Raw genomic sequence first — 27,839 nt, 5'->3', positions numbered from 1 at the left:
GCGCTGTACAATAGAGGGGGGGACAATACATGAAACATTACAGCAGCTACGAACAGCACACGAGGGGTAAGAGGGCCCTACTCTTTCGAGCTTACAATCTGGGAGGGAGGGGGTAGTGGTACAGGAGGAAGTGGCTGTGGGGGATGGAGTGGTAGGAGGAATGAAGGAGAGCAGCAGTTAGGTGAGGGTGGGGTAGGCTTCCCTGAAGAGGTGGGTTTTCAGGGAGCGCCTGAAGGTGAGGAGGGAAGGTGACAGTCTGATGGATTGGGGTAGTGAGTTCCAGAGGATGGGGGAGGACCTGGAGAAGTCTTGCAGACGTGCGTGTGAGGAGGAGACCAGGGAGCAAGATAGAAGGAGGTCCTGTGAAGAGCGAAGGGTACGGGTAGGGTGGTACTTGGGAATCAGGTCGGTGAGGTAGTTAGGGGCAGTGTTGTGAATGGCTTTGTAGGTCAGAGTGAGTAGTTTGAATTTGATGCGTTGGGCGATAGGGAGCCAGTGGAGGGAGAGGCAGAGGGGGGTGGCAGAGGTGGAGCGGCTGGTGAGGTGGATGAGTCTGGCAGCTGAGTTCAGGATGGTCTGAAGCGGGGAGAGTTTGCACTGGGGTAGGCCGGTGAGGAGGGAGTTGCAGTAGTCAAGGCGTGAGATAATCAGGGAGTGCACAAGTAGTTTAGCGGTGTCTGGGGTAAGGAAGGTGCGTATTTTGGCGATATTGCGGAGGTGGAGCCTGCATGTGTTTGTCAGTGATTTGACATGAGGTTGGAAGGAGAGGTTAGAGTCCAGAATGACCCCAAGGACTTTGGCTTGCGGGGCGGGATTGATGGTGGTGATGTTAGTAGTGATGGATAGGATGGGGGGGGGGGCGCGGGCAGGAGGGAAGACGAGAAGCTCGGTTTTGGAGAGGTTGAGTTTGAGGAAATGGAGCGACATCCAGTCAGAGATGTCGTTTAGGAGGTGAGTGATGCGGGTGGAGAAAGTGGAGGTGAGGTGAGGGGTGGAGAGGTAAATTTGAGTGTCATCAGCATAGAGATGGTAGTTGAAGCCGTGGGAGTGTATGAGTTTGCCAAGGGAGGAGGTGTAGATGGAGAAGAGAAGGGGTCCAAGGACAGAGCCCTGGGGGACCCCAACAGAGAGGGGGAGGGAAGGGGAGGTGGCACCATTGTAGGAAACGCTGAAGGAGCGTCGGGATAGGTAAGAGGAGAACCAGGAGAGAGCGGTTTCTCTGATGCCAAGGGAGAGTAGTTTATTAAGGAGGAGGGGGTAGTCAACTGTGTCGAAGGCCGCGGAGAGGTCCAGGAGGAGGAGGACAGAGTAGTCGCCTTTGGCTTTGGCGGTAAGTAGGTCGTTGGTGATTTTGAGGAGGGCGGTTTCGGTGGAGTGTAGGGGACGGAAGCCGGACTGTAGTGGATCAAGGAGGTTGTTGTCAGTTAGGTGGGCGCTTAGGCGGTTGTAGACTAAGCGCTCCAGGAGTTTGGAAGTGAGTGGCAGCAGGGAGATGGGTCTGAGGTTGTTTGGGTCAGAGGGGTCCAGGGAGGGCTTTTTGAGTATGGGGGTGATGTGCGCATGCTTTAGGGGGGAGGGGAATACGCCGGTAGAGAGGGAGAGATTGAAGATGTGGGTGAGGGAGCAGATGAGGGAAGAGGGGGGTGACTGGAGGAGTCGAGAGGGGATAGGGTCTAGGGGGCAGGTAGTTAGGCGGGCTTCAGAGAAGACCCTGGTGACTTCCTCAGTGGTAGCGGGGCTGAAGGAGTGCAGAGCTGGTGGGGTTACGGTAAGCGGGGTCTTGGGTGTGGAGGGGGGCAGTGCGGTTGCGAGGTCAGAGGAGGGAAGAGATGAGGGGGAGATGGGGGGGGGGAGGCTAGGTGGGGAGGTAGATTGCGAGTTGACTATGTCCTGACGGATATCATCAATTTTATTGTGGAAATGAGTGGCAATCTCGTGGGCGGTGAGTGAGGTACTGAGTGGAGGAGGGGGGGGAGAGAGCAGGGAGTTGAAGGTGGAGAAGAGTCGGCGAGGGCAGGAGGAGAGGGTGTTAATCAGGTTTACGAAGTAAGCCTGCTTGGCGGCGTGGAGGGAGGAGGTGTAAGTGAGGAAGGCAGATTTGTAGAGGGAGAATGAACGGGGGGACCTGGTTTTGCGCCATAGTCTCTCCAGCGCACGACTGCGACGTTTGAGGCATTTAGTGTGGTCGTTCTGCCATGGTTGGAGCGGTCTGGGTTTGATGTAGCGTGTGGTTAGGGGTGCCAGAGAGTCTAGGGTAGCTGATAGTGAGTCGTTGTACGTGTTAGTGGCTAGGTCAGGACAAGACAGTGGAAGGATTCTGTCGTGTAGGCGGTCGGCAGCTGAGTGGAGGGGGGCCGGGTTCAGGTTGCGAAGGTTGCGGCTGGTGATGGTTTGGCGCTCTGGGGGGGGGGAGTTAGGGGAAGGGGAGATGGAGAACGTGAGGAGGTGGTGGTCGGAGAGAGGGAAGGGGGTGTTAGAGAACTGGTTGAGGGTACAGAGGTGGGAGAAGACGAGGTCCAGGGTGTTCCCAATGATGTGGGTGGAGGATTGAGTGTGCTGTGTGAGCGCGAAGGAGGAGGTTAGGTGGAGGAATTGGGAAGTAGCCGGGCTGTTGTCATTGATGGGGATATTGAAGTCCCTGAGGATGATGGTTGGTAGCTCAGAGGAGAGGAAGAAGGGAAGCCAGGCAGCGAAGTCATCCAGGAAGCGGGGTATGGATCCGGGAGGCCTGTAGATCACTGCGATCTTTAGGGGGGTGGGTGAGAAGAGCCGGATGCAGTGAGCCTCGAAGGAGGAGAAAGTTAGGGAGGGAGGATTAGGGAGGACCTGGAAGGTGCTCAGCGGTGATAGGAGCAGGCCGACCCCACCACCTTTGTGACCGCTCAGTCTTGGTGAATGGGACCAGACGAGACCTCCATAGGAGAGTGCCGCAGGGGAGGTGGAGTCAGTGGCCTGTACCCAGGTTTCGGTGATGGCTAGGAGGTTAAGGGAGCGGGAGATAAAGAGGTCATGGATGGCAGTAAGTTTGTTGCAGACCGAGCGGGCGTTCAGGAGTGCAACCGAGAGAGGGGGGATGGATGCGGGGAGAAGGGGCACAGATATGAGGTTGAGGGGGTTACGGCAGCTGGCGGGAGCAGGGGGGTCCCTAGAGGAGGGGTGAGGTGGCGAGGGGCCAGGGTTCGGGGAGATGTCCCCAGCAGATAGGAGAAGGAGAAGGGTGAGGAAGGTGGCATGGGAATGGGAAGTGTAGGAGCGTGTGGGTCTGATAGTGGTGGCACGTGGGTCGACGGGGGAGTGGAGTAGCAGGAGGAGGTGGTGAGTGCCGTAGTGGGGAGAGGGGAGTAGTGAAGGGGCAATGTAGAGCTGTTTTGGGGGGGTAGGCGGGTAGAGGGAGGCGATTTTTGGGATGGTGGAGAGGAAAATGAGGAGGAGGAGTGCAGGAGGCATGTTGGGGTGGGTGCGGTGACAGTTGGGTCAGGGGAGGTGAAGGGATACAGGTCAGGGCAAGGTGTGTGGGGAATCTGTGTTACCATGGGAGAGTCATTTGAGTCCTTCTGTAGGGGTAGAGTGAGGGTGGAGGGCGGCAGCTGGTTGGCAGCAGTCTGTGGGTGCAGTAAGCTGGCGACCATGGGTGCTGTGGCATGTCTTCAATGGGTACGGTGGTTCGGCTAGTGGAGGGGTCGTAGGGTGCGATGGCTGGGGGTGATGGTAGGCACGGCGACTGGTGATGCTGGCGGCTCGGTGACTGGGGTTGTTGAGGCCAGGCGTCGGGTGCTGAGGGCTCGGCGTCGTGAGGCGCTGAAGGTGTTGAAGGATCGTCATCAGAGTCGAGCGGGGCGTTGCGGTAGCGATCGTCGGCCCTGCGTGGTTTGTGCTCAACCGTGATCTGTTGCGGCCGGTAGGAGAGACCGCAGCTTCAAGGGTCGTGGTGGGCCATTAGTCGCCGGGGCGTCGCCAGAGGGAATAGCGTGCCGGAAATCAGGGTGCTGGGCGAGCGTTCCCTGGTGTGGTGGCTGGCTGGTAATCCCAGGTGGGGTGGTGGGCAGGGGATCCCCGGTGGGATGGTGGCCGTGCTATCCCTGGTGGGGTAGTAGCGATCCCTGGAGGGATAGTGGCTTAGGGTCCCTGGTGGTTTGGGGTTTCAGGTGGATGGTGGGATCCCTGAGTGAGTGAGTCCCTGGAGGCTGGCGGTGTGATGGTGGTTGGGCTCCCTGGTGGGTAGTGGGCGCCCCTGGTGAAGTACCTGGTGTCCTGGAGCGTCGGTGGATCCCTCCTGGGTTAGCAGGACCGTTGGTGGTGGTGGTAGCTTCCCGGAGCAGCGGAGGCGTCCCGCCGCGGCCGCAATTCCCGCCGCGATTCCAGCCACGGCTGGCAGGAAACACCGCGGCTTCGGGTGCCGCGGTAGGCCTCAGGCTGCTGCGAACCGCCGGAGCTCCGCTGGAGGGACGGAGTGACTGTGGGTGTTGGTGGGGACCTCGGCAGCAGACACAGGGGCCCGGATGGGCCCTGATGGCAGCGGTAGGGGCGCAGGGGTGATCCCCTGATCGGCGGGGACCGAGGAGCGGAGTGGCTGATGTCCGGCGATCCTGGTCGGCCGCGCCAGAAATCGAGGCCGCGGCTTCAGGTGCCGGGTAGGCCGCAAGTCCCGGAGCTCCGGGAGAAAGGTCCAGTGGCCTTCCCTGGCTGGCGAACAGGGACCGGAGGGTCGTGGGGCCCCCGTCAGGGTCCGCTGCCGCCCAGATGGCAGCGGATTGGGGCCGGGGGAGCAGGAGCTCACCGAGACACGTCCGTCTCGCCGGACGTCCGGATGTGTCCGGACGTCAATGATAGTCTAATTGTTCGAGTTTCACCTGTAGATATGGTGGCTGCATTGATTTTCTGGGGTTTTTTCATGCATTTTTAGTTTCCTAAATTGGAAAGCTGGTAATATTGTTTGAGATTACATTTCAGTATTACAAGGGCAAGGATTTCTGGTAGGATCAACAGGTATTTTGTGCTACCATAAGATGTGTTTTTCCTAAAAATTAAATAAATAAAAGGCAGCTACTATATCTAAAATTGGCTATTCTCTGGTTGAATTTTAGAAGGTCCATGATGGACTTGACAAAACTTGCTTCATGGTGACCCTGTTGGCCCCCCTCTTGCCCAACATCCTTCAATTGAAAAATGAAAGCTGCTGGGTGGACCAGGTTTTACCTTTCATCACTTAATGAATCAATGGAAAATGTTTGCTGTTAGTAGCACTGTATAGTGTTCTTTGGCTGGTTAGAGGGAAACCCCCGGCTGAGTTTTCCTAAAACATAGAAAACAAGTCTTCGGACCAGGACTGAGCACATAGAAAGCACTAGAGACCACTATAGATTGCATTTTGCTTTCCATGATTGGCTATCAGGAATTAGAGGAATGGACAGGGTTCACCAAAACATATGCAGAGGCATTGTGCAGTTTGTGATATCTAGGAATTACATAAGTGCAATGCAGTATTGCAACTCTGTGTGGGTGTTGGGTAAAGACACTGACTCAGTATATGTGGTGTGGATGCCTACATTTTTCTCACTTCTTGTCTCACTTCTTATTGGCTGATTAGAGTCTGCATTCAATCAGATGCAGCTGCTGTTTGGGTAGTTTGACAGGTGCCAGTGGTGTTTGGCAGAATACTATAGCCCAGCAGGGGAATTCATCCATCTGTTAGCATGGATGAAGGATTTTGCCGGATTTTTTCCATTCAGCCTGCAGTATAAACATGTAGCACTACCCCTTAGGGGTTGCTGTTGAATTTGGGCCTCTCTATAGCCCTGCACAGCCAGTCATTTAGCATTTTCCGCCCAAAATCTCATCTGTAGCTAGAAATCATTCCTTGAGCATTTGTTCTGTTATTTTATTGAGGGGGTTATATCTTGGATAGAGTAAGGGGTGTATAGCATGCCCAAGGGAAGTGAAATCTTAGGACAAACTTCCTGAACTACTCACAGCTTGTCTTTTCTGTCACAGTCTCTGTTGGAGTGCTACCCAGCAGCTCCTAGTGGTACTGCCCCAGACCCTAGATGAACTCCCCTTCACCCAGCAATCTGGAGACTTTCTTCTTGAGCAGGGGATCTGGCTCCTGTTCCTTTAACTAGCAGGGGGCGAATCTGGTTTCCCACCAGAGTGCTTCTTCCGCTATCCACCCAGGGGGTGCAGGTGTACTCATTCAGATCCTCTCCTGTACCGCTTGCAGAATGGCTGCTGCTACCAGCCCTATCAGCTGGGCTGCTCACTCCCTGCCATACTGGTGGTCCCCTCTCAGGAAGGGGGGTAAATCCTCTGGAGGGCAAATGGTTAATAAACACACACTCACTTGTCCCAGGATCCAACAATGTGCTCACCCGCACTGTCCCTTCTCTCCTTCTTCTCCCCCTGGCACTAGCATTCTCAACTGTGGGCACCTGGCTGTGACGGCTTGCAGCTACACAGCTAGGTGCCCACTGCTCATTCGCAAGTCACTCTGCGCCTCATGAATGATCCAGCAGTCTTCTGGGACCAGTAAAGTGTCCCAAAAGATTGTGGGGGAGGGGGGAGGATGGGCAAGCCTCAAAACCAGATTCCTGCTCCCCCCCCAAAAAAAGTGCCAAATGTGGTGGTGGAGGAGGGAGGAGGTAGACAAATGGAGCTTTTGCTTTTGGATGGAGCTTAGCTTTAAAAGAAAGGTAAGAGTTAAAGTGATTCTAAAGGTTAATTTTTTTTTTTTAAATAACAAACACTATACTTACCTGCTGTGTGCAGTTTTGTACAGAGCAGCCAGAATCCTCCTCTTCTCAGGCACCCCGCAGGCTCTCCTGGCTCCTCATTACTGTTGGGTGCCCCCATAGCAAGCAGCTTGCTATGGGGGCACCCTCTGCTCTGTGTGTCCATCCACACACGGAGCCATGGCTTAGCCCCACCCCCTCTCTTTCTTCATTGGCTGACTGACTGTGATTGACAGCAGCGGGAGACAATGGCTCCTGTTTGCTGATTCAGCCAATGAGGAGGTAGAGACCTGGGACAGCCATCGATGGATCGCAATGGGGCTCAGATTAGTTTTGAAGGGGCTGGGGGGGGGGGGTACTGCTGCACACAGAAGCTTTTTACCTTCATGCATAGAATTCATGAAGGTAAAAAAACCTTCAGCCTTTACAACTCCTTTAAAGAACATACATAAATAAAGTTTTTAAACATGAAAATGTGTACATATGTACAAAACTACAAGTGATGTCTTCAAGCATGGTAATCAATTGATAATGTTGGTTATGATTATAATAATTAGAGATGAGCGAATTATTCAAAAATTCGATTCGGCTGATTCGCCGAATTTGAGGAAGAAATTTGATTCGATGCGAATTTATTCGCTGCGAATTTAACTTATAAAAAGGGTTTCTAGGCTTCACAGAGCCTTTATATTAGTGCAGAACACTGTACCTTTAATTTAAATGCCCTTGGAGATGAGGAAGGAGAAGGATGAGAAGAAGGAGAAGGAGAAGGATGAGAAGAAGGAGAAGGATGAGAAGAAGGAGAAGGAGAAGGATGAGAAGAAGGAGAAGGATGAGAAGAAGGAGAAGGAGAAGGATGAGAAGAAGGAGAAGGAGAAGGATGAGAAGAAGGAGAAGGAGAAGGATGAGAAGAAGGAGAAGGAGAAGGATGAGAAGAAGGAGAAGGATGAGAAGAAGGAGAAGGATGAGAAGAAGGAGAAGGATGAGAAGAAGGAGAAGGATGAGAAGAAGGAGAAGGATGAGAAGAAGGAGAAGGATGAGAAGAAGGAGAAGGAGAAGGAGAAGGATGAGAAGAAGGAGAAGGAGAAGGATGAGAAGAAGGAGAAGGATGAGAAGAAGGAGAAGGATGAGAAGAAGGAGAAGGATGAGAAGAAGGAGAAGGAGAAGGATGAGAAGAAGGAGAAGGAGAAGGATGAGAAGAAGGAGAAGGATGAGAAGAAGGAGAAGGATGAGAAGAAGGAGAAGGATGAGAAGAAGGAGAAGGAGAAGGATGAGAAGAAGGAGAAGGATGAGAAGAAGGAGAAGGATGAGAAGAAGGATGAGAAGAAGGAGAAGGATGAGAAGAAGAAGGATGAGAAGAAGAAGAAGGATGAGAAGAAGGAGAAGGATGAGAAGAAGGAGAAGGATGTGAAGAAGGAGAAGGATGAGAAGAAGAAGAAGGATGAGAAGAAGAAGAAGGATGAGAAGAAGTAGAAGGATGAGAAGAAGGAGAAGGATGAGAAGAAGAAGAAGGATGAGAAGAAGAAGAAGGATGAGAAGAAGGAGAAGGATGAGAAGAAGAAGAAGGATGAGAAGAAGAAGAAGGATGAGAAGAAGAAGAAGAAGGATGAGAAGAAGTAGAAGGATGAGAAGAAGGAGAAGGATGAGAAGAAGAAGAAGGATGAGAAGAAGGAGAAGGATGAGAAGAAGAAGAAGGATGAGAAGAAGAAGAAGGATGAGAAGAAGGAGAAGGATGAGAAGAAGAAGAAGGATGAGAAGAAGAAGAAGGATGAGAAGAAGGAGAATTCCAAGCCGGCAAAAAGTGTATCTGCAGAGCTCCGCTATTTCTTAGCTCTGCAGATACACTTAGCGGAGCTCTGCAGATACACTTTTTGCCGGCTTGGAATTCTTCTTATTTTCATCCTACTTCTTCTTCTTCTTCATCCTCATCCTCAGAAGAAGAATGAAAAGAAGAAGAAGAAGAATGAAAAGAAGAATGAAAAGAAGAAGAAGAATGAAAAGAAGAGGAAGAAGAATGAAAAGAAGAGGAAGAAGAATGAAAAGAATAATGAGAAGAATGAAAAGATTATTCTTCTTCTTCTTTTCATTCTTCTTTTCATTCTTCTTCTTCTTCTTTTCATTCTTCTTTTCATTCTTCTCATTCTTCTTCTCATTCTTCTTCTCATTCTTCTTCTTCTTTTCATTCTTCTTTTCATTCTTCTCATTCTTCTTCTCATTCTTCTTTTCATTTTTCTTTTCATTCTTCTTTTCATTCTTCTTCTTTTCATTCTTCTTTTCATTCTCCTTCTTTTCATTCTTCTCATTCTTCTTTTCATTCTTCTCATTCTTCTTTTCATTCTTCTTTTCATTCTTCTTTTCATTCTTCTTTTCATGAAGAAGAAAAGAAGAATGAGAAGAATGAAAAGAAGAATGAAAAGAAGAAGAAGAATGAAAAGAAGAAGAAGAAGAATGAAAAGAAGAATGAAAAGAAGAAGAAGAATGAAAAGAAGAAGAATGAAAAGAAGAAGAAGAAGAATGAAAAGAAGGAGAAGAAGAATGAAAAGAAGAATGAGAAGAATGAAAAGAAGAATGAAAAGAAGAAGAAGAAGAATGAAAAGAAGAATGAAAAGAAGAAGAAGAATGAAAAGAAGAAGAAGAATGAAAAGAAGAAGAAGAAGAATGAAAAGAAGAATGAAAAGAAGAAGAAGAATGAAAAGAAGAATGAGAAGAATGAAAAGATTCTTCTTCTTCTTCTTTTCATTCTTCTTTTCATTCTTCTTCTTCTCATTCTTCTTCTTCTTTTCATTCTTCTCATTCTTCTTTTCATTCTTCTCATTCTTCTTCTCATTCTTCTTTTCATTCTTCTTCTTCTTTTCATTCTTCTCATTCTTCTTTTCATTCTTCTTTTCATTCTTCTTCTCATTCTACTTTTCATGAAGAATGAAAAGAAGAATGAGAAGAATGAAAAGAAGAATGAAAAGAAGAAGAAGAAGAAGAATGAAAAGAAGAATGAGAAGAAGAATGAGAAGAATGAAAAGAAGAATGAGAAGAATGAAAAGAAGAATGAAAAGAAGAAGAAGAAGAATGAAAAGAAGAAGAAGAATGAAAAGAAGAATGAAAAGAAGAAGAAGAAGAAGAATGAAAAGAAGAAGAAGAAGAATGAAAAGAAGAATGAAAAGAAGAAGAAGAATGAAAAGAAGAAGAAGAAGAATGAAAAGATTCTTCTTCTTCTTCTTTTCATTCTTCTTTTCATTCTTCTTCTTCTTTTCATTCTTCTTCTTCTTCTTCTTTTCATTCTTCTCATTCTTCTTTTCATTCTTCTCATTCTTCTTCTCATTCTTCTTTTCATTCTTCTTCTCATTCTTCTTTTCATTCTTCTTTTCATTCTTCTTCTTCTTTTCATTCTTCTTTTCATTCTTCTCATTCTTCTTTTCATTCTTCTTTCTTTTCATTCTTCTTCTCATTCTTCTTTTCATTCTTCTTCTCATTCTTCTTTTCATTCTTCTTTTCATTCTTCTCATTCTTCTTTTCATTCTTCTTTTCATTCTTCTTCTCATTCTTCTTTTCATTCTTCTTCTTCTTTTCATTCTTCTTCTCATTCTTCTTTTCATTCTTCTTCTTCTTTTCATTCTTCTTCTCATTCTTCTTTTCATTCTTCTTTTCATTCTTCTTCTCATTCTTCTTCTTCTTTTCATTCTTCTTTTCATTCTTCTTTTCATGAAGAAGAAAAGAAGAATGAGAAGAATGAAAAGAAGAATGAAAAGAAGAAGAATGAAAAGAAGAATGAGAAGAAGAATGAAAAGAAGAATGAAAAGAAGAAGAAGAAGAATGAAAAGAAGAAGAAGAAGAATGAAAAGAAGAAGAAGAAGAATGAAAAGAAGAATGAGAAGAATGAAAAGAAGAAGAAGAAGAATGAAAAGAAGAAGAAAAATGAAAAGAAGAAGAAGAAGAAGAATGAAAAGAAGAAGAAAAATGAAAAGAAGAAGAAGAAGAATGAAAAGAATAATGAAAAGAAGAAGAATGAAAAGAAGAAGAAGAAGAAGAATGAAAAGAAGAATGAAAAGAAGAAGAGAAGAATGAAAAGATTCTTCTTCTTCTTTTCATTCTTCTCATTCTTCTTTTCATTCTTCTTCTTCTTTTCATTCTTCTTCTTCTTCTTTTCATTCTTCTTCTTCTTCTTCTTTTCATTCTTCTTTTCATTCTTCTTCTCATTCTTCTCATTCTTCTTCTCATTCTTCTTTTCATTCTTCTTCTCATTCTTCTCATTCTTCTTTTCATTCTTCTTTTCATTCTTCTTCTCATTCTTCTTTTCATGAAGAAGAAAAGAAGAATGAGAAGAATGAAAAGAAGAATGAAAAGAAGAAGAAGAATGAAAAGAAGAATGAGAAGAAGAATGAAAAGAAGAATGAAAAGAAGAATGAGAAGAATGAAAAGAAGAATGAAAAGAAGAAGTATTCCAGTACAGCAAAAAGTGTATCTGCAGAGAGCTCCGCTATTTCTGACAGTTCTCTGACAGTTCCTTCACATTTACAGCGGTTGAAACATTGTATCTGTTTCCGAATAAAAACATCTGTATCCTAAATGGAAACAAATAGATACAATGTTTCAACCGCTGTACATGTGAAGGAACTGTCAGAGAACTGTCAGAAATAGCGGAGCTCTCTGCAGGGACACTTTTGCCGGCTGATCGGGAAAAATCCGATTCGCGCACCCAAAGTATGCTAATATTCGGATTCGCCGCGAATCAAATTTTTCCTGAAATTCGAAACGAATTCCACTTCGCCTGGTTCGATTCGCTCATCTCTAATAATAATTTTACATTATGTAAAGTGCTACATAACTTGATGGCACTATATACATACTTGTAATAAATAATAAATTAATAAATGTCCTATTTATGAGGATCAAGTAGGCTACAGAAGTGTGGGATGTTACTGCTGTTAGGGAGACATTATGTTGTGAGGCAACTGGCCTTATTTATTAAATATTCTGATGGAAAAACTGTCTGAGATAGTCTGCATATCCCCATAGTAGCCAATCAGATGTAAACTTTCCTAAAAGACAGCACAAACTCCAAGAAACAGATATTCCCTTTAAAGAAAGCCAGCTGTGGTAAGACTTGGAGGTTACCAGATGACATTCTAGCAGCTGCACCTGACTTTTTCATTAAGCTGCAACCTTTCTCTACAGTGACATGTGTCATGTGTCCCATGATTAGTATTTACAGATCACAGCTTCTGGGGGCACACATGACATAGGAAAGAGGGAAATATTTGTCCACACTAGGTTTTAAGCAAATAAAATTGTCAGCGACTATGGTATGATTTATGATGTATAGGACAGGGTGCATGTAAACAACATAAAAGCCTTTCCTCCTTCTGTCATTAATAAGCAAGGAAGGTGAACATAATGAGAAATGACAAAAGGGACATTATCACCCTGTCTTGGATGCCAATAAAAGCAAGAATATAGGCAGTTTGCCAGGTGAATACTTTTATCACTGAGAAGTGTATATTAATCCGTAAATAGAATGTTAGGCATTCTTAACAATGGATATTTTGGATGATCTGGAAAGCACACATTCAGGCAATGCAAAGATCAAGGTTATGATATGGAATGCAGCATCCCTAAGGAATCAACCAGGTTTCATCTTTTATCTCTTAAGATGAATCAATGAAAGATGTTAGCTGTAAATTATATTGCATAATGCTCTGTAGCCGGTTAAAGGGAATCCCTGCCTGAGCTTAACTCAGCTTAGAGAGCATTCAACCAGAAGAACATGGAAAGCATCAGGGAGTTATGTACATTCATTGTATTCTGCCTTCCATAATTGGCTTTCTGCATTTACATGAGATGAAAAGAATGGCCAGGGTTCACCTAAACCTATGCAGGGGCTTCCTGCTGCTAGCATTTTGTGATATTTAGGGATTACATAAATGCAATGCAGTATTGCAATCCTTTACATTGGGATTTATTTACTAATAGGCAAGTGTGACACCCTACTACAAGGGTTGATGCAGGATGTTAAAACAAATACAAGCTGGCAGTGTCCTGCAGAACAGTGGCATTCACACTCTGTAGAGCAGCCCTATGGAACTTGTATGCTGAACCACAGGCCTTTGCTAAGGAACAGTCTAGTAAAGAACTACATTTCACAGAGGAGCTGGTGTGTGGGTGGAGGTGTATATACTGTGTATGAAAGCCACAGGAGATGAGATAGGAATTGAGAAGGGAGACATCTGGAGAGAGGAGTGCGCTGACTGTGGGAGGACCGGACCAGGCTGTGGAGAGAGAGAGGAGGCAAGGAGAGCCTGCTGACAGCTGACCTTGCCACATCATGGAGAGGGCTAAACTGCTACCAGGTGACTGGACAGAACACTGCTGGTGAGACTGGAAAGTGTTTGGAAGCCTTATCAGAGGAGAGAGAGATTACCATTGTTTTGACAGATTCCATTACTCGGGTGAGAGAGTCCCAAGCATTATCAAATACAGGGAACACTGACACCTGCTCCACCTTCGCTATTTTCCTGCACACAGTTGCGGACATTGCACATAGTTCTTAGACGTTTCTGCCTAGTTCCTTCAGCTACTATTGTCTGACTACACTTAGCACAGTCTTATCATCAGAGTTGATAGTAGGACAGTCAGTCTATAGCACAGGTGTCAAACTGGTGGCCCTCCAGCTGTTGCTAAAGTACAAGTCCCATGAGGCATTGCAAGATTGACAGTTACAACAAAGGTAGAGGCATGATGGGACTTGTAGTTTCGCAACAGCTGGAGGGCCGCCAGTTTGACATCCCTTGTCTATAGGCTAAACCACCACTGTGTCACATCATCATCAATTCACTCTACAAAGCAGGCCTTTTCCTATTGCGCCAATAGCTTTGCAGTCCAAAGAAGAGTTTCCCTGCCAACAATCACTTTAACAAGCTTGGCCACTTGTGGCTTTAGATTTGCTAGTGACTAGTGCCTTAAAGGAACATTACATCAGTAAAACTGCTACTTGCTGGGGGAGTGTTGTTCTTCCCTCTATTTACTGCATTGTTCCTCAGAGAATTATAGTCCACACTTCTTCTCACTGTACACCAACTGGGCCCTATCATGTGCACAGCAGACATATCATTGCCTTTAAAGAACAATGGTTGTTTTGTGGTAAAGAGCTCTTTTCCTTATTTCAGGCTATCTCCTTGTCATCAAGTCCTGAGGGCCCAAAGTGAGCTAGTCTACCCGTTTGATAGTGCTAACTGCTCACTGGGGACTGTAAGACCACCTCAGGTTAAAGGTATTGGGTTAGTTTCAGAAAAGCAGGCCTGATAATACTAACTGAGATTCTTTAATAAGTGTTGTCTTTTCTAAAGTTCAAATTGACACAAGTAGCTATTGTTTTTACACATGCCAATTCTGTTTATGCTATGTAACTAAGTCATATGGAAGTTTGCTATAAACCTCTTACTAGTTTACTTCAATCTGTGTGTCAATTCACTTTCTGGTGGTGATTTATTCCAGTTAAGAGTGTACAGACATGTCAGCAGGGGCTGGGCTTTCAGAGATTGGCCCAGATCCACAGGGAACCCGAAAACAATTCAGCAACTCCAAATGGGGTAGTGCTACACAAGTAAACTATTTACATTGCAAATGAATTGTGCCCAGAGCTTAGTGAATGAGCTAACTGACTTCCATCATCCAATCATGTGCAAGCAAAAATGTTGTTTTTTTTCTAATTTTCCTTGCATGTGATTGGATATTCTTTAAAACTGAAAACTTTGCAACACTCACCAAGTTCTGGGGAAAATGTTCTTGCAAAGTACAATTGCCCTTACAAAGTGAACACCCTGCTTGCCTTTAGTAAGTCAACCCCAGTGACTCAGTATACATGGACTGGATCGCTACATTGTTATCACTTCTTGTCTGCAGCTACAGTGCAGAAGCAATAATGCTTGTTAGCATGGGGGAACTGTATGATAATTTTATTGTACAGATAGTTATATGAGTTCTCATGGCTGGAGGTCAAACTACTTCACCGGGGCGCCACATACGAAAGTATAACATGCTTTCACATGCCAGTGACATTTGTCCCGGCACTAACTACAGGGTCATTTTGAGGGACATAGCTCTGAGCAGGGACTTTCCTCCACCAGCTCCACCATGTCTTGGTCTGGATAAAGGCAAAGGGGGGAGCCACCACACATTCTTTCCAAGGCCTTGCACACCATGATTCCAGGCCCAGTCCCTGAGAGAATTCTGTTCTGCATTGGGCCCCAAGATAGGGACCCAGCTGTTTGTTAGAGTGCACCACGTGCCAGGCCACCCCAGCTATGGAACCTCCATCACTGGCCACCACCACTTGCTCTCTCAAACTGGCTGTTCCTCCTTCCCACTACTTTACGCTCTTCATCACACAGAGGGTTAACCTGAAAATAGACACTTTGTTACCCAGCTCACATACACACTGTAGAAACATGCTCTCTTCCTTAGAAATCAGACCAGACTTTATTCTTAACCAGAACTTCTTTTACCAAAATAATTCAGTTGAACATTCAGTTTTTAAAGGAATTTCCACAGGAACACATTACATGGTGCAACATCCAGCAAAAGATAACATTGTTCATTCTCCCTTTTTAAGCATTGTGTATGGCTGTGGTGTTCATACCTTTGGTCAGGTTTATTTTCTATAAATGGATATTAAAGATTCATTGCTTTTGTCCAGATTCCCGCTAACTGGGTAGCCCCAGTCTTTGCAAGCAACTGCATCTCACATATATGATCTCCCTCTCGACTCCCAACAACCAGAAGACCAAGAGGACCCACCTCCTCTTGCATATATCCCTTCTGGAAAGGAGGTGATATGTGAGGGGGAAGGCATACCACAGCACACCATTACCAAGGAACCGAAACATGCAGGGGGAACACACACCACAGCACACCATTAACCCCTGAATCACCAACCATTAACCCTTTCTGTACAGGATGAAAATAACTTTTTAGGCACATGCCTACACACTCAATATAGACAAAGTAATGTTAACACTGGTCTGGTTCTGCAATAAAACTCTTAAGGCACAGGGGAAGGAAAGGCAGATTTAGAAGGTCATATTTGCCTTTTATCTTGATATCACTCCATATATTTAAAAACCAGGGGCGGACTGACCATTTGGAAACTCGGGCACTGCCCGAGGGCCTGGGGTCAGTATGGGGCCCCATGAGATACCCCTGGTACCTTTTTCATAGGCTTTTTTGAGTTTGGGCATGGACACACTGGCCCATTGATTCCCTATTGCCCGGGGGCCCCATGAGTTGTCAGTCCGCCCCTGTTAAAAACCTATAACATACCACAATGTACAGATGTGAATGCATGCTTTTTTTGCATTGTGGTGCACTGTGTTGTCAAGAAGTGATTTTTTTTCATGTGCTGAGGTGACTCGACAGCCAATTCAAACTTCATGCTTGAAAAAAATGCTTGTTAACGCATCTTCATTAACAAAACCTCTATACTATGAATGTATATCAGTTGAATAAGCCTGAGAATAATTTAGGAAAAAAATTCTAATTAGCTAAGGAGCAATATATGGATATTTTCGCAACCCTGCTAGAGCACAACTAAAAAAATTCCTATAATTGACTTTGTTCTTCCGAAGAAACAGTTTGAATTGCTACACAGGTAACTTACTGGATTGTCAGGAACAACAATAATGCTGAGCAATCAGTGGCAGTCATCAAGGGTCTCTTCAACCGATTAATTGTGACAATTGCAGGAGAAGCGATTCTCAGAATCACAGCAAATACAGGATCAGCTGTTTACAAGAACACTTAGAGAGTGCAGTGGGAAGGACTCCTAAGACCAAGAACATCCCTTTACAGACAGGGATAAGGTGATAGGTAGAGAAAAAAAAATCAATAAATCAATGTGTAGGGGATAAATGTTCCCTTCTAGTTGGTAGGGGGTAAAAAATGTTCAGGCAAGGAAGAGAAATCAGGAGATGTAGACAGATAGCATACATCATATTGTTTGCTTTACATGAGCTCTTGGCATGACAAGCGAATATGATTGTGCTACTTATATCATTATCTTGTCAGGACATAGTCTGTATGCCTAATTCGTTCTGAAGGATACAATTGACTAAAAAATGAAGATGAAGCAGTCTGAATTGTACAAAAAATGTGTGAAATACTGGATAGAAATCTTACTGTGACTGATTTCCCTAAACAGGAGTGCTTATCACAAGCTATAACACAGATTAGCCTGTTTGCAGGGCATGCTGGGACTTATAGTTGAAATGCAGTTGAGGAGTTACAGGTTGTCAATGCTTGGTCTACCATGATAAATCAAGACAATTTTACAATATGCATTTATTGAGCTGATTAAATAATACAGCACATGGAAAATTAATGAGCAGCGATTCAAAGAAATTCATCCAAAAATAACACTCAGAGAAAGCTGTGTTTTTCGAAGTAATTATCCATATGCCATGTACATATGCAGTAAAATATAGTAAGGCAATGCAAATCATTTATACTGTATATAGTAGGTATTTAAGTGTGCAAGGGAAACCTGGACATACATTGTTCCTTCTTGTTTTTCTACAAATATTTGTTCACAAAACATGCTGGGAGTTGTAGTTAAGTACAGCTTAAACCTTCCAGAAATAGGCAGCTGCATATCTAGTGCACACTTGAACAAAATAGCATTGCTTGCATTTAAATATCAGGTATTGATCAGGGGGTCAAATTGGGTCATAGAACACTGTGGGTTGGTTTACTTAAACTGGAGAGTGCAAAAATCTGGTGCAGCTCTGCATAGAAACCAATCAGCTTCCATTCGGGAAAAAAAAAACCCTTAATTGAACAAGCTCTGAAGTTAGAAGCTGATTGGCTACCATGCACAGCTGCACCAGGTTTTGCACTCTCCACTTTTAGTAAATCAACCCATGTGAGACTCTACCATTGTTTTAGTGTTCCTCTATAAATCAAAAAAGAAACCGTGCTACTATAGCTTTATAGGTTATAGCAACTGAGCAATATTAGAGTGAATAATTAAGTCTCTGAACTGTGACATTTACCTGGTTTGTGTAGATGTTATTTAAATTGCATTGTACATACAAAGAGCAATGATGTGGAGTAATCCTTCCCAACTGGCCATATGTCATCTTTTTCAGGACATGGTATTCAGAGTAACGATTATGTTATTTCTGGTTAGCTGATATGGCTTGCTCTTTGCTTTGTTACATACGACCCATTGACATTGCTATCAACGCTGTTTGACAGAAAGTGCTGAGCTTGCCAATATGAAATAAACATTGCGAGTCACCAGATTTATAAAAGTCCTGCTTCGTTGTGCTCCATGGGTGGCAGTCGATATGACACTGTGGTGTTCTACTCACTGAGTCACCTTCTTTCAGTCTGCTGAATATGCTATTATCCAACATGTAAATGAGTGAAAGCAGACAACAGAGGTCTATGATCTCAGACATCATATAACATGTCACTGTACAGCTCACAGTAGTTTATCTCATGACATTGCAGACCCCCATGTAGCCATCCTGAGTTCCTAGTCTCTTCAAGGACAGGTTCTACCACAGTCTATGAATTCACCCTTTGGTGACCTATATGCATTAATTTCTTTGTGTTTAATATTCTTGCCTTTTGTAGCAATTAAAAAAGACAGATCACCCCATTTTAGAGGATCTGGATGGAGCACAATAGAAATGCATTGTCTAAACACATGTATCTTGCTCTTATGTTTCATTGACAATGTGACCAAAACCAGCTATACCTCACTGACAGTTTTCTTTACATTGATCTGTATAATAAGCCTCTAAAAAGAAATCCATAATCATAATAAATTGTGTTACTGCTCATTGATTTTCTCTCTAATTCAAAGTTTTTTCTTTAGATAACTAAGCAGTAACTGCATCCATACTATAGATATAAGACAAGTATAGAGATAAGACAAGAATCTGCAGTAACAGGTCTTGTTTTGAAGCTGCATGCCCCCACCCTCAGCTTTACATTGTGTCTGTGTCTATACAGTGTCTGTGTGTGGGAGTGTTTAGATATTCAAGGATGATGATACTGAGCAGACTGTAACGTACACATTTCTCCGCATTTAAATATTCTAGCAATAGTTCCTGTAAAATATTTTGCAAACAATATCATAAAGTAACAACAGAAGACACATCCTATAAATTTAGTAAAAAAACTCTTAAAAAAAAACTGTCAAACACTCAGATTTATGAGTATAGGAATTCAAAAACATTAGTAAAAAGGAAAATTAATAATAAATATACACTAAAGTTGGAAGATTGTGGTCTTTGAGTCATTCCTGAATCCCAGCTTCTCTGAAGGAGGCGTTCTCACTAAGTGCTTTCCAGACAACAAAACTTGGTAGCAGAGGTGCTATTTCATAGCAGGGCACTCTATATGCAATAGACATGCAAAGGACCATTTTACTGGAAAATTGCAAAGTGGTAACAGTCTGCTAAGTGCATTACATGTTTGCAACCCTTACTGAATAAAGTTAGTGCAGTAGTTACTGATTCCTGAATTCACTCATATTCCTACTACAAAAAGTTCTATTCTTTAGGTGTTAACGTACAACCTAGTGCATAACAAATCTAAATAAAAGCAAAAAGCTCAAAAGCTGAAAGCCACATTTCAGAGATCATGGCACCTTTTTATACACTGTATGGGTACTAGTGGTCCATCTGATCTACCCACTTGGTTTATAAATGTGTTCATTCCAGGATTGTTTGCCCTTGATCAGTTTTATTTCTCCTGCTTTAGGGTGATCCCCAGAATTTGGTATGCATTTGATAAAATCACCTCTAACATTGCTTTTCATTCCATTTTCCCACTAACCAGTGTTATATAGGACCTCCTGTCCCACAACCTCTCTTCTGTAGCTGTAGGACAAAGAATAGTTTACAGATACAGTTTGTGGAGACAAGAAAGAAAAAAGGTGCATCTTACCTCCCAGCCACTCAGATGAAATATTCTGCAGCAAAGTGAAAGGAATACAAAAGAAAGTTACTAGCAAGTCACTGCAAGCCAGAGAACAGATAAAGATATTTGTGGCTGTTCTCATTGCCTTCTTCCTGATAATGATGTAGACCACCAGGCTATTGCCAAACAAAGCTAAGATGAAGATAATGATGTATAGAACCAAAAAGATGACCTTGGCATTGAGGGGCAGCTCTGGGATATAAACCAATGGCTTGAGTCCATAGGCTGCAATGAATTGTAGCCTGCTCATATTGTGCTCTTTCAGCAGTTGGTTGAAGGCTTCTGGAGTGATATTGAGTCTTCTGTCCATGGTGCTGAAGTTCCTAGCTGAGACTTCTCTTAACAATGCCACAAGTCCACCAGCTCAGACAGTCAGTCTCACATGGCTGGTCTAAGACCCATGTGACCACAATCCAAAGGTACAACAAGAAAGACCTTAAATGTTGAAATAGCATATTAACTGAGTCTTGCCAGCCACCAATCCATCACCTGCTAGCTTCTCTAAGTGGTCCATGAAGAAGGCACTTTTTTTTATAGAGCTGTTCCACCAGTATGACATAGTTCATAGTTTTTCACAGTGCTATCCAAAGAGTGATGGATTTCATGCCTCCTCTTCCTACAGGGCAGTGTTACTCATTGTTCCCTCCTCCTCCTAAGAACTGGGAATTACAATTTCCCCTCCTTCTTTTTCTTCCTTTTAATGCTTTGCAGCAGCCCTTCAAATGGTGTCTGCGTAGCGGTGCACACGAGAGAAGCACACAGTGGCTCGCAGAAGACTGAGCATCTGGTTGCAGCATTGCTGCATATATGTACAAAAAGCTTCTATTTGTTGTCAGGCTGACTGCAAGCCTATGATTAAAATCTTGCTTTATGCATCCAGAGGTCCTGTGTACTTTCTGCTCAGTAAATATGAGAATGCAATGCATGGGGGAAGAGCAGAGAAACATATAAATAGGAGCTGAAAGGCAGTCTGACTGTATAGTCTATAACATAAAAGACAAATATTCCCTGGATGCCAGACCCAACGCTGTTCTCTATCAGCTCATAAGAATGTGATTGATTCAAGCAGGCTAGCTCTGTGAATGTGACACCAAACCTTTGGCAGCAGAGGAGCACTACAAGTGTGCAGATGTTATCTATAACAATGAAAAAGTATACCAGGACTAAAATATGCTATAAGACCAGTAATATATATTATACATACTTGCGAGCCACTGAGGTATGAGATAATAATTAAATATATAGGTCAGCAGGCATCTATTCACATCCTCATATAAATGTGTTTAGTAGTAATGTACAATAAATTGATTGCTTATTGCCACGCCCTAAATGTGAGATACGAATACTTCCAAAAATAATGAACCTTCCAAGTCAACTTATTACAACTTCAAAATAAATCAATAATAAAATGTGAAAAAAAAACAAAAAACATGAAAAAATATCATAATATAAGTAATTTAAATAATAAAAATTAATAGTGTCCAAAAAAAGTCTATATAAATTCGATTAAAGTTGATTAGTCAAACAAGATTGCAGATGGATTCTTGCTGGAATATAGATACTTGTATGCGCTCACCTTCCATTTAGCCCATTGCTGGGCTAACACAGCTTTATGATGTTTATCCTTGATGGATATCTTTAGAGACTCCCTTGGATACTCCTGATGATTGATAAAGGATGATTGTGGGGCTGTGGGTTAGCTTTTTCTCATGGCAATAAAAAGTGCTCCATCTCCTTGTATTATTCCTCGTTGGTATAGTGGGAAAGAAAAAGGTACATGGTGCCTTATCGTTTTTTAAAAGAACAATTTTATTCACAACTTCTTCTTATGCACTCACAAGTATTCAGTATAAAAAGCGCTGAGTGAAACCAATAAATGCATTTGTGACAGGTCTCCTGCGTGGCTGCTCACACTTGCTCACATAGACTTATACTCGCCGTGAAGTCGGGTTGCTGCGTTGACGTCAAAGCCCCTCCCCAACGCGTTGCGCCACAGGGACACGTGGCTTAGTCCGGGGGATGTGATAGAACAATCACCATACTAAGGATTCTTTTATAGTGATACGGCGCCATTTTCTAGAAGTCTGGATGGTCGTGGCCATCTTTTTGGGGTCCAATCTACATATTAAGCTATGATTAAGCACAGGTGTATTCAAGCTGAAAGGGGGGGGGGTTGTGTTACTTTCCAAAGAATTTTATGAAAAATCAATGGATATTATGTTGAACGATAGAGATACATATCAAATATTAAACAAAAACCCAACACAGGATTATAAAAGAAAACTCACTAAACTCATTAAATATGGTCATAAGAAAAATATTTTAAATGATGAAGAAGCCAAATATCTAGTACCATCAATATGCAGATTACCTATCATCTATTCAGTACCGAAAATACACAAAGATAGTTCTAATCCTCCTATAAGACCAATTATAAATGGCATTAACTCATTGACGGCCAGGCTGGGAGAATATATAGATCAATACCTCCAACCATTAGTAGAGCAAACTAAAGCATACTTCAAAGATACAAGACATATCATTACGTTAACACAAAATCTTATTGCTAATGAAAACACATTATTAAGTACAGCGGATGTCTCATCGCTCTATACCATTATAGATCACAAGGGAGCCCTTAAAGCAGCAAAATGGGCCCTAAACAAGGACTCCACCTTACATAACAAACAACAAAAATACTTATTAAAATGTTTGGACTTTTGTTTGCATCATACCTATTTTTGGTATCAATACAACTATTACCTTCAAGTTAAAGGAGTCGCCATGGGCGCTCGTTCCGCTCCCAGTATAGCGAATCTATACATGGCACAATGGGAGGAGGAAAATATATTTTTGAATCAAAGAAAAGAAATACTATTATACCACAGATTCATAGATGATCTTATAATGGTATGGAATGGGGATGAAGCAACATTGACTAAATATTGCGAAAATTTAAATAACGGCAGTCACGGCGGTCACATGATCGGGAGAGGTCCCGATTGAAAGAGGAGATCAGGACCTTTCCGTGAGCACCGGACACAACCGGACACAACTCTCAATAAACGCTGTATTACATACTGTTTATACTCAGTCACTATGGGATTTGTTTTCTGTATTCTGCAAAAAAACCTGATTGATCCTGCTGTTCTCTATCTTCTCCTTCTGTCCATGTGCCCAATGCAGTTGGGGATTTTGCAGAACAGCGTTGGCAGCTAGTGCAGATGTTCAGTTTTCAGTGAGTTTTCCTGAGCATTAACTCCCTATCACATCTGAGCAGCAGAGTCATACATGTGAGCATATACACAGTGATAAATGACAGCCTACTCCCACCCTCCTCCTCATGCCCAAAACCCACTAAGTACAATGGGGGGGTGGGATATTACATCTTGATTGATGGAGGCTTCACCTCCATTTTATTCTAAGACACACGCTGGAGGGGTATGACACAGCTGGAGACTGGAAGAAATCCACCCACACCAGATTATTGCCAAAAATTATAGAGATTTGATTTCAAAAATATATTTTATGACAGTTTAAAACTGTTTATTGATATTCATAATTCCTTTTTACTCTGTATCCCAAATGCTGTTTTTTTATTTTGAACATGTGACCAGTAACAGAGGACTAGAAGCTCCTGCAACTGTTTTCCTGCAGACAGGCTAGGAATGAGCTGGGTCATGTGACATCTGTATATTGATTAGGGGAAAAGGTACTTAGATGCTTTTTTTATTAAAATAATTACAATGCCATCATCCACATACAGAAAGAGAATGGACAATATAAATTAAACAGTGTGTGTTTAGTATCACTTTAAAACTGTTTAAAAGGAGCACACCTGTACAATGTACTTAAGCAAAAGTGATATTTAAAAAGGAAAACATGCCATTTAAATTGCCAAAAATGACAGTTATTGTTATAATATAGGAATTGTATAGCTCCAACAGTTTGTGCAGCACTTTACAATATAAAGAGAGACAACACAGCAAGAATACAATTCAATACAAGAGGGTTAGGAGTGTCTTGGGAGCTTAAAATCTAATAGGAAGAGGCTAATAGAAAAAAAGGTAATAACTGTAAGTGATGAACTGATGAACCCCCAGTTCATGCCATGCCCTTCAGGTCTGATATGGGATTTAAAAGGTAACTCCACTCCAAAACAGCAAATAAAAAAAAATAATAATATAGCGTATACAATTGCAACACAAGACATATTGTAATTGAATGTTATTAAAATTTACCTGTTCTTTTCAATCTGCAGCACTGTAATATTCTGTAAAATGCAGTATGGCAACCTGGATGTGTTCTGTACACACATGCTGTATGGAACACCCCCCAGAAATGTCATTTCTTGCTTGTGTGATTGGCTCATGACTTTCCCAGAAGCCTGCAATAAGATACATGTCATATTCTGGGCACCCCCCCGCAACAAAAATTGAATTTTTGGTGACATACTACCAAAGGGAGATCCCATCTAAAGGGATGCAGACCCTGCAATTTTCCTCATTAGAGCCCTGTAGGTGCAGCAGCTGATTGATAATTATGAAATCCCTCCCATACAGATTCACTCTGCAAATGGACACAGACATACAAACAGCTATTTCTTCCGAAAAACAAAAGATAAGAATCTGCAACAAAGTTTGTTAAAATGCTTGCAATGTACATTGATTACCCAGAGGGGAATGTATTTTTCTCAACAAAAGTGGAGTTACTTCTTAGGGTGGTACCGTATGCAAAAAAACAGAGTGGAAACCCCCTAAAATCTAGCATGCCAGCAGTTGCCAGGTTCCTAGCAACCATTGAAGCTTTGCTGTCATTCCTGATGAGATCAGGGGGAGGGGATCACCATGGTATATTCACTTCATGGAAAATAATGTTTTGGATATTTTTTTACATCATGGGACATGATTATTATTATTTTCCTAATAAAGGACTTTATGAACTGTTCCGTTCCCTGCAGGCATGTTTCAAATAGTAAACAAGCCAAAAGGTATCCCTGGGTGTTCCCAGTGACCAAATATGGCTGGGCCACACAGTGTAATTGGTTACTAGGGTGCAAGCAGCAGCTAGCATCCTATCAACCAAAGACCATATATGATATATATATACTGTAATGTCAGCCAGTATTCCTGACCCCTTTGCTTTCATTAAGCTGCTGAATAGAGAATCCCCTGGCTTGCAGTGAATGAGACCTGGACTGCATCATTGGCTGCTAGCAAAGCAGTAACTGCCAGCATTCAAGCAACCATAAGTCCTAAGCGGGAAGCTGTGATTCACATAGTGACAGTAGTAACACCAGTAATTAATCACTTCCTGCACAGCCAGAGGTTCACTGTGTCAGGCAGGCAAGTGAACAGGCCATTTAGTTGGCACGTTCGCTGAAGTGCCAAAAGCTAGAAATTCCCCCCCCCCATAGACTGCCTGTGGACTGCTATACCAAACTGTATATATGTGCATTGCTGAAAGGTCTCTGGTCATCTCCTGTACTATGTCCGCAGTCTCTGGTCATCTCCTGTAATACATCCGCAGTCTCTGGTCATCTCCTGTACTATGTACGCGGTCTCTGGTCATGTCCTGTACTATGTCTGCAGTCTCTGGTCATCTCCTGTACTATGTCCGCAGTCTCTGGTCATCTCCTGTACTATGTCCGCAGTCTCTGGTCATCTCCTGTACTATGTCTGCAGTCTCTGGTCATCTCCTGTACTGTGTCCGCAGTCTCTGGTCATCTCCTGTACTATGTATGCGGTCTCTGGTCATGTCCTGTACTATGTCCGCAGTCTCTGGTCATCTCCTGTACTATGTCCGCAGTCTCTGGTCATCTCCTGTACTATGTCTGCAGTCTCTGGTCATCTCCTGTACTATGTCCGCAGTCTCTGGTCATCTCCTGTACTATGTCCACAGTCTCTGGTCATCTCCTGTAATACATCCGCAGTCTCTGGTCATCTCCTGTACTATGTCCGCAGTCTCTGGTCATCTCCTGTAATACATCTGCAGTCTCTGGTCATCTCCTGTACTATGTACGCAGTCACTGGTCATGTCCTGTACTATGTCTGCAGTCTCTGGTCATCTCCTGCACTGTGTCCGCAGTCTCTGGTCATTTCCTGTACTGTGTCCACAGTCTCTGGTCATCTCTTGTAGTATGTCTGCAGTCTCTGGTCATCTCCTGTAGTATGTCTGCAGTCTCTGGTCATTCCCTGTACTATGCCTGCAGTCTCTGGTCATCTCCTGTACTATATCTACAGTCTCTGGTCATCTTCTGTAGTATGTCTGCAATCTCTTCATCTCCTGTGCTATGTCTGCAGTCTCTGGTCATCTCCTGTAGTATGCCTGCAGTCTCTGGTCATCTCCTGTACTATGTAAGCAGTCTCTGGTCATCTCCTGTAGTATGTCCACAGTCTCTGGTCATCTCCTGTACTATGTCTGCAGTCTCTGGTCATCTCTTGTAGTACATCCGCAGTCTCTGGACATTTCCTGTACTATGTCTGCAGTCTCTGGTCATCTCCTGTACTATGTCTGCAATCTCTTCATCTCCTGTGCTATGTCTGCAGTCTCTGGTCATCTCTTGTAGTACATCCGCAGTCTCTGGACATTTCCTGTACTAGGTCTGCAGTCTCTGGTCATCTTCTGTAGTATGTCTGCAATCTCTTCATCTCCTGTGCTATGTCTGCAGTCTCTGGTCATCTGCTGTACTATGTCTGCAGTCTCTGGTCATCTCCTGTAGTACATCCACAGTCTCTGGTCAATTTCCTTACTATGTCTGCAGTCTCTGGTCATCTCCTGTAGTACATCTGTAGTACATCTCTGGTCATCTACTGTACTATATCCGCAGTCTCTGATTATCTCCTGTAGTACATCCACAGTCTCTGGTCATCTCCTGTCAGACACCGCCCAGCGGGATCTCTAGCGATCCACAGAATGGGATTCCCCAGGACGTGAAGTCTAAGTCCCAGTATGCCTTTTCACCAGAGCCCCTGATGGTGGGGATGGACTTGGTGTAAGACCGAAACCAGGTTGTGACCCCTGAGTGCACCCAACCATGGTAGAGGGGTCCCGCTGAGGGTATGTGCCAGGGGTGAGCCTGATGTGAAGAGGCTGACAAGTCCAGATCCCAAGCAGGATGGATGGCTGACAGTCAGCAGTGTGCGTGGTCAGACTAGCCGGGTCGGTAATGGTGGAGGCAGGTAGGTACAAAGCAGTAGACAGAGAGCAGCCGGGTCACGAGCCAAGGTTCAGCAACGGGAGGTCCAAATAATACTATAACAATAGGCAGAAGAGTAGTCAGGGACAAGCCGGGGGTCAGAGCAGGAGAAGGTCAACACAATTTCGGGACAAGTAGGATCGGCAACAGGAACGTACTTCAGAGGAACAGGAACTCAACCTGGTCACCGCCTGGTCTGTTTAAATAGTGTGCCCTGCACCATCATTGGTGCCAGGAGTGCGCCCGCGTGCGCGAGTGCGCATGCGCGGCCGCAATTGCCGCTGCGGACGCCCAGGTCCTAGTACCTGCACATTAGTGCGCCTAGGCAACCTGCGCATGTGCAGACCTGTGCGCCGCGGCGAGATCCACAGTCCCTGACATCTCCTGCAGTACATCCACAGTCTCTGGTCATCTCCTGTAGTACAATTGCAGTCTCTAGACATCTCCTGTAGTATATCCACAGTTTCTGGTCATCTCCTGAATGAAGATAAGGTATATGAAGATAGCAAAGAAAGTGACGCCAGTGATTGTGAGCAACTGATCTTCATAAATTCTGACACTAGCGATGATGAGTTCCTGGAGTTCTAAGAAAACTAGAAGAGTACTCGAACCTTAAAGTCTCTCCTCAATTGTTAATGACAGTGATGATGGTTCTTAATGCCATTGTTGACTGCTGTTTGCATGGTTGAAATATTATTCTGTTATATTGTATTAAATATTTTAGTACACCATTTAGTTCAGAATATTTTTTTTCTTGTTTTCCTCCTCTAAAACCCAGGTGCATCTTATGGTGTGAAAAATACGGTATATATATATTTGGGTTTTTTTAAAATTATATTATATTAAGTATTATATGCGTGCATACACATACATACACCAACACACATACACACATATCATTAATGCTGGTTCAACAATATAAGCACAATAATGGTGAA

General features: G+C 43.6%; 1 protein-coding gene across 1 annotated transcript in view; it reads right to left on the bottom strand.

The window, feature by feature from the left end:
- The window catches only part of LOC149454706 (pyroglutamylated RF-amide peptide receptor-like), a 199,304-nt gene extending 178,785 nt beyond the window's left edge, over window positions 1–20,519 (bottom strand). The window contains exon 1 of the mRNA XM_089687157.1: window positions 19,671–20,519. Coding sequence (XP_089543283.1) covers window positions 19,671–20,013 — 343 coding nt within the window. The 5' untranslated portion in view covers window positions 20,014–20,519. The remainder of the gene's footprint in view (window positions 1–19,670) is intronic.
- Window positions 20,520–27,839: the final 7,320 nt, after the last annotated feature.

The sequence above is a fragment of the Staurois parvus genome, unplaced genomic scaffold (genome assembly GCF_062004578.1).
Source record: "Staurois parvus isolate SC_StPar_1 unplaced genomic scaffold, SC_StPar_1.0 ptg000420l, whole genome shotgun sequence".
NCBI lineage: Eukaryota > Metazoa > Chordata > Amphibia > Anura > Ranidae > Staurois > Staurois parvus.
This window is presented reverse-complemented; position numbering and strand designations above follow the sequence as displayed.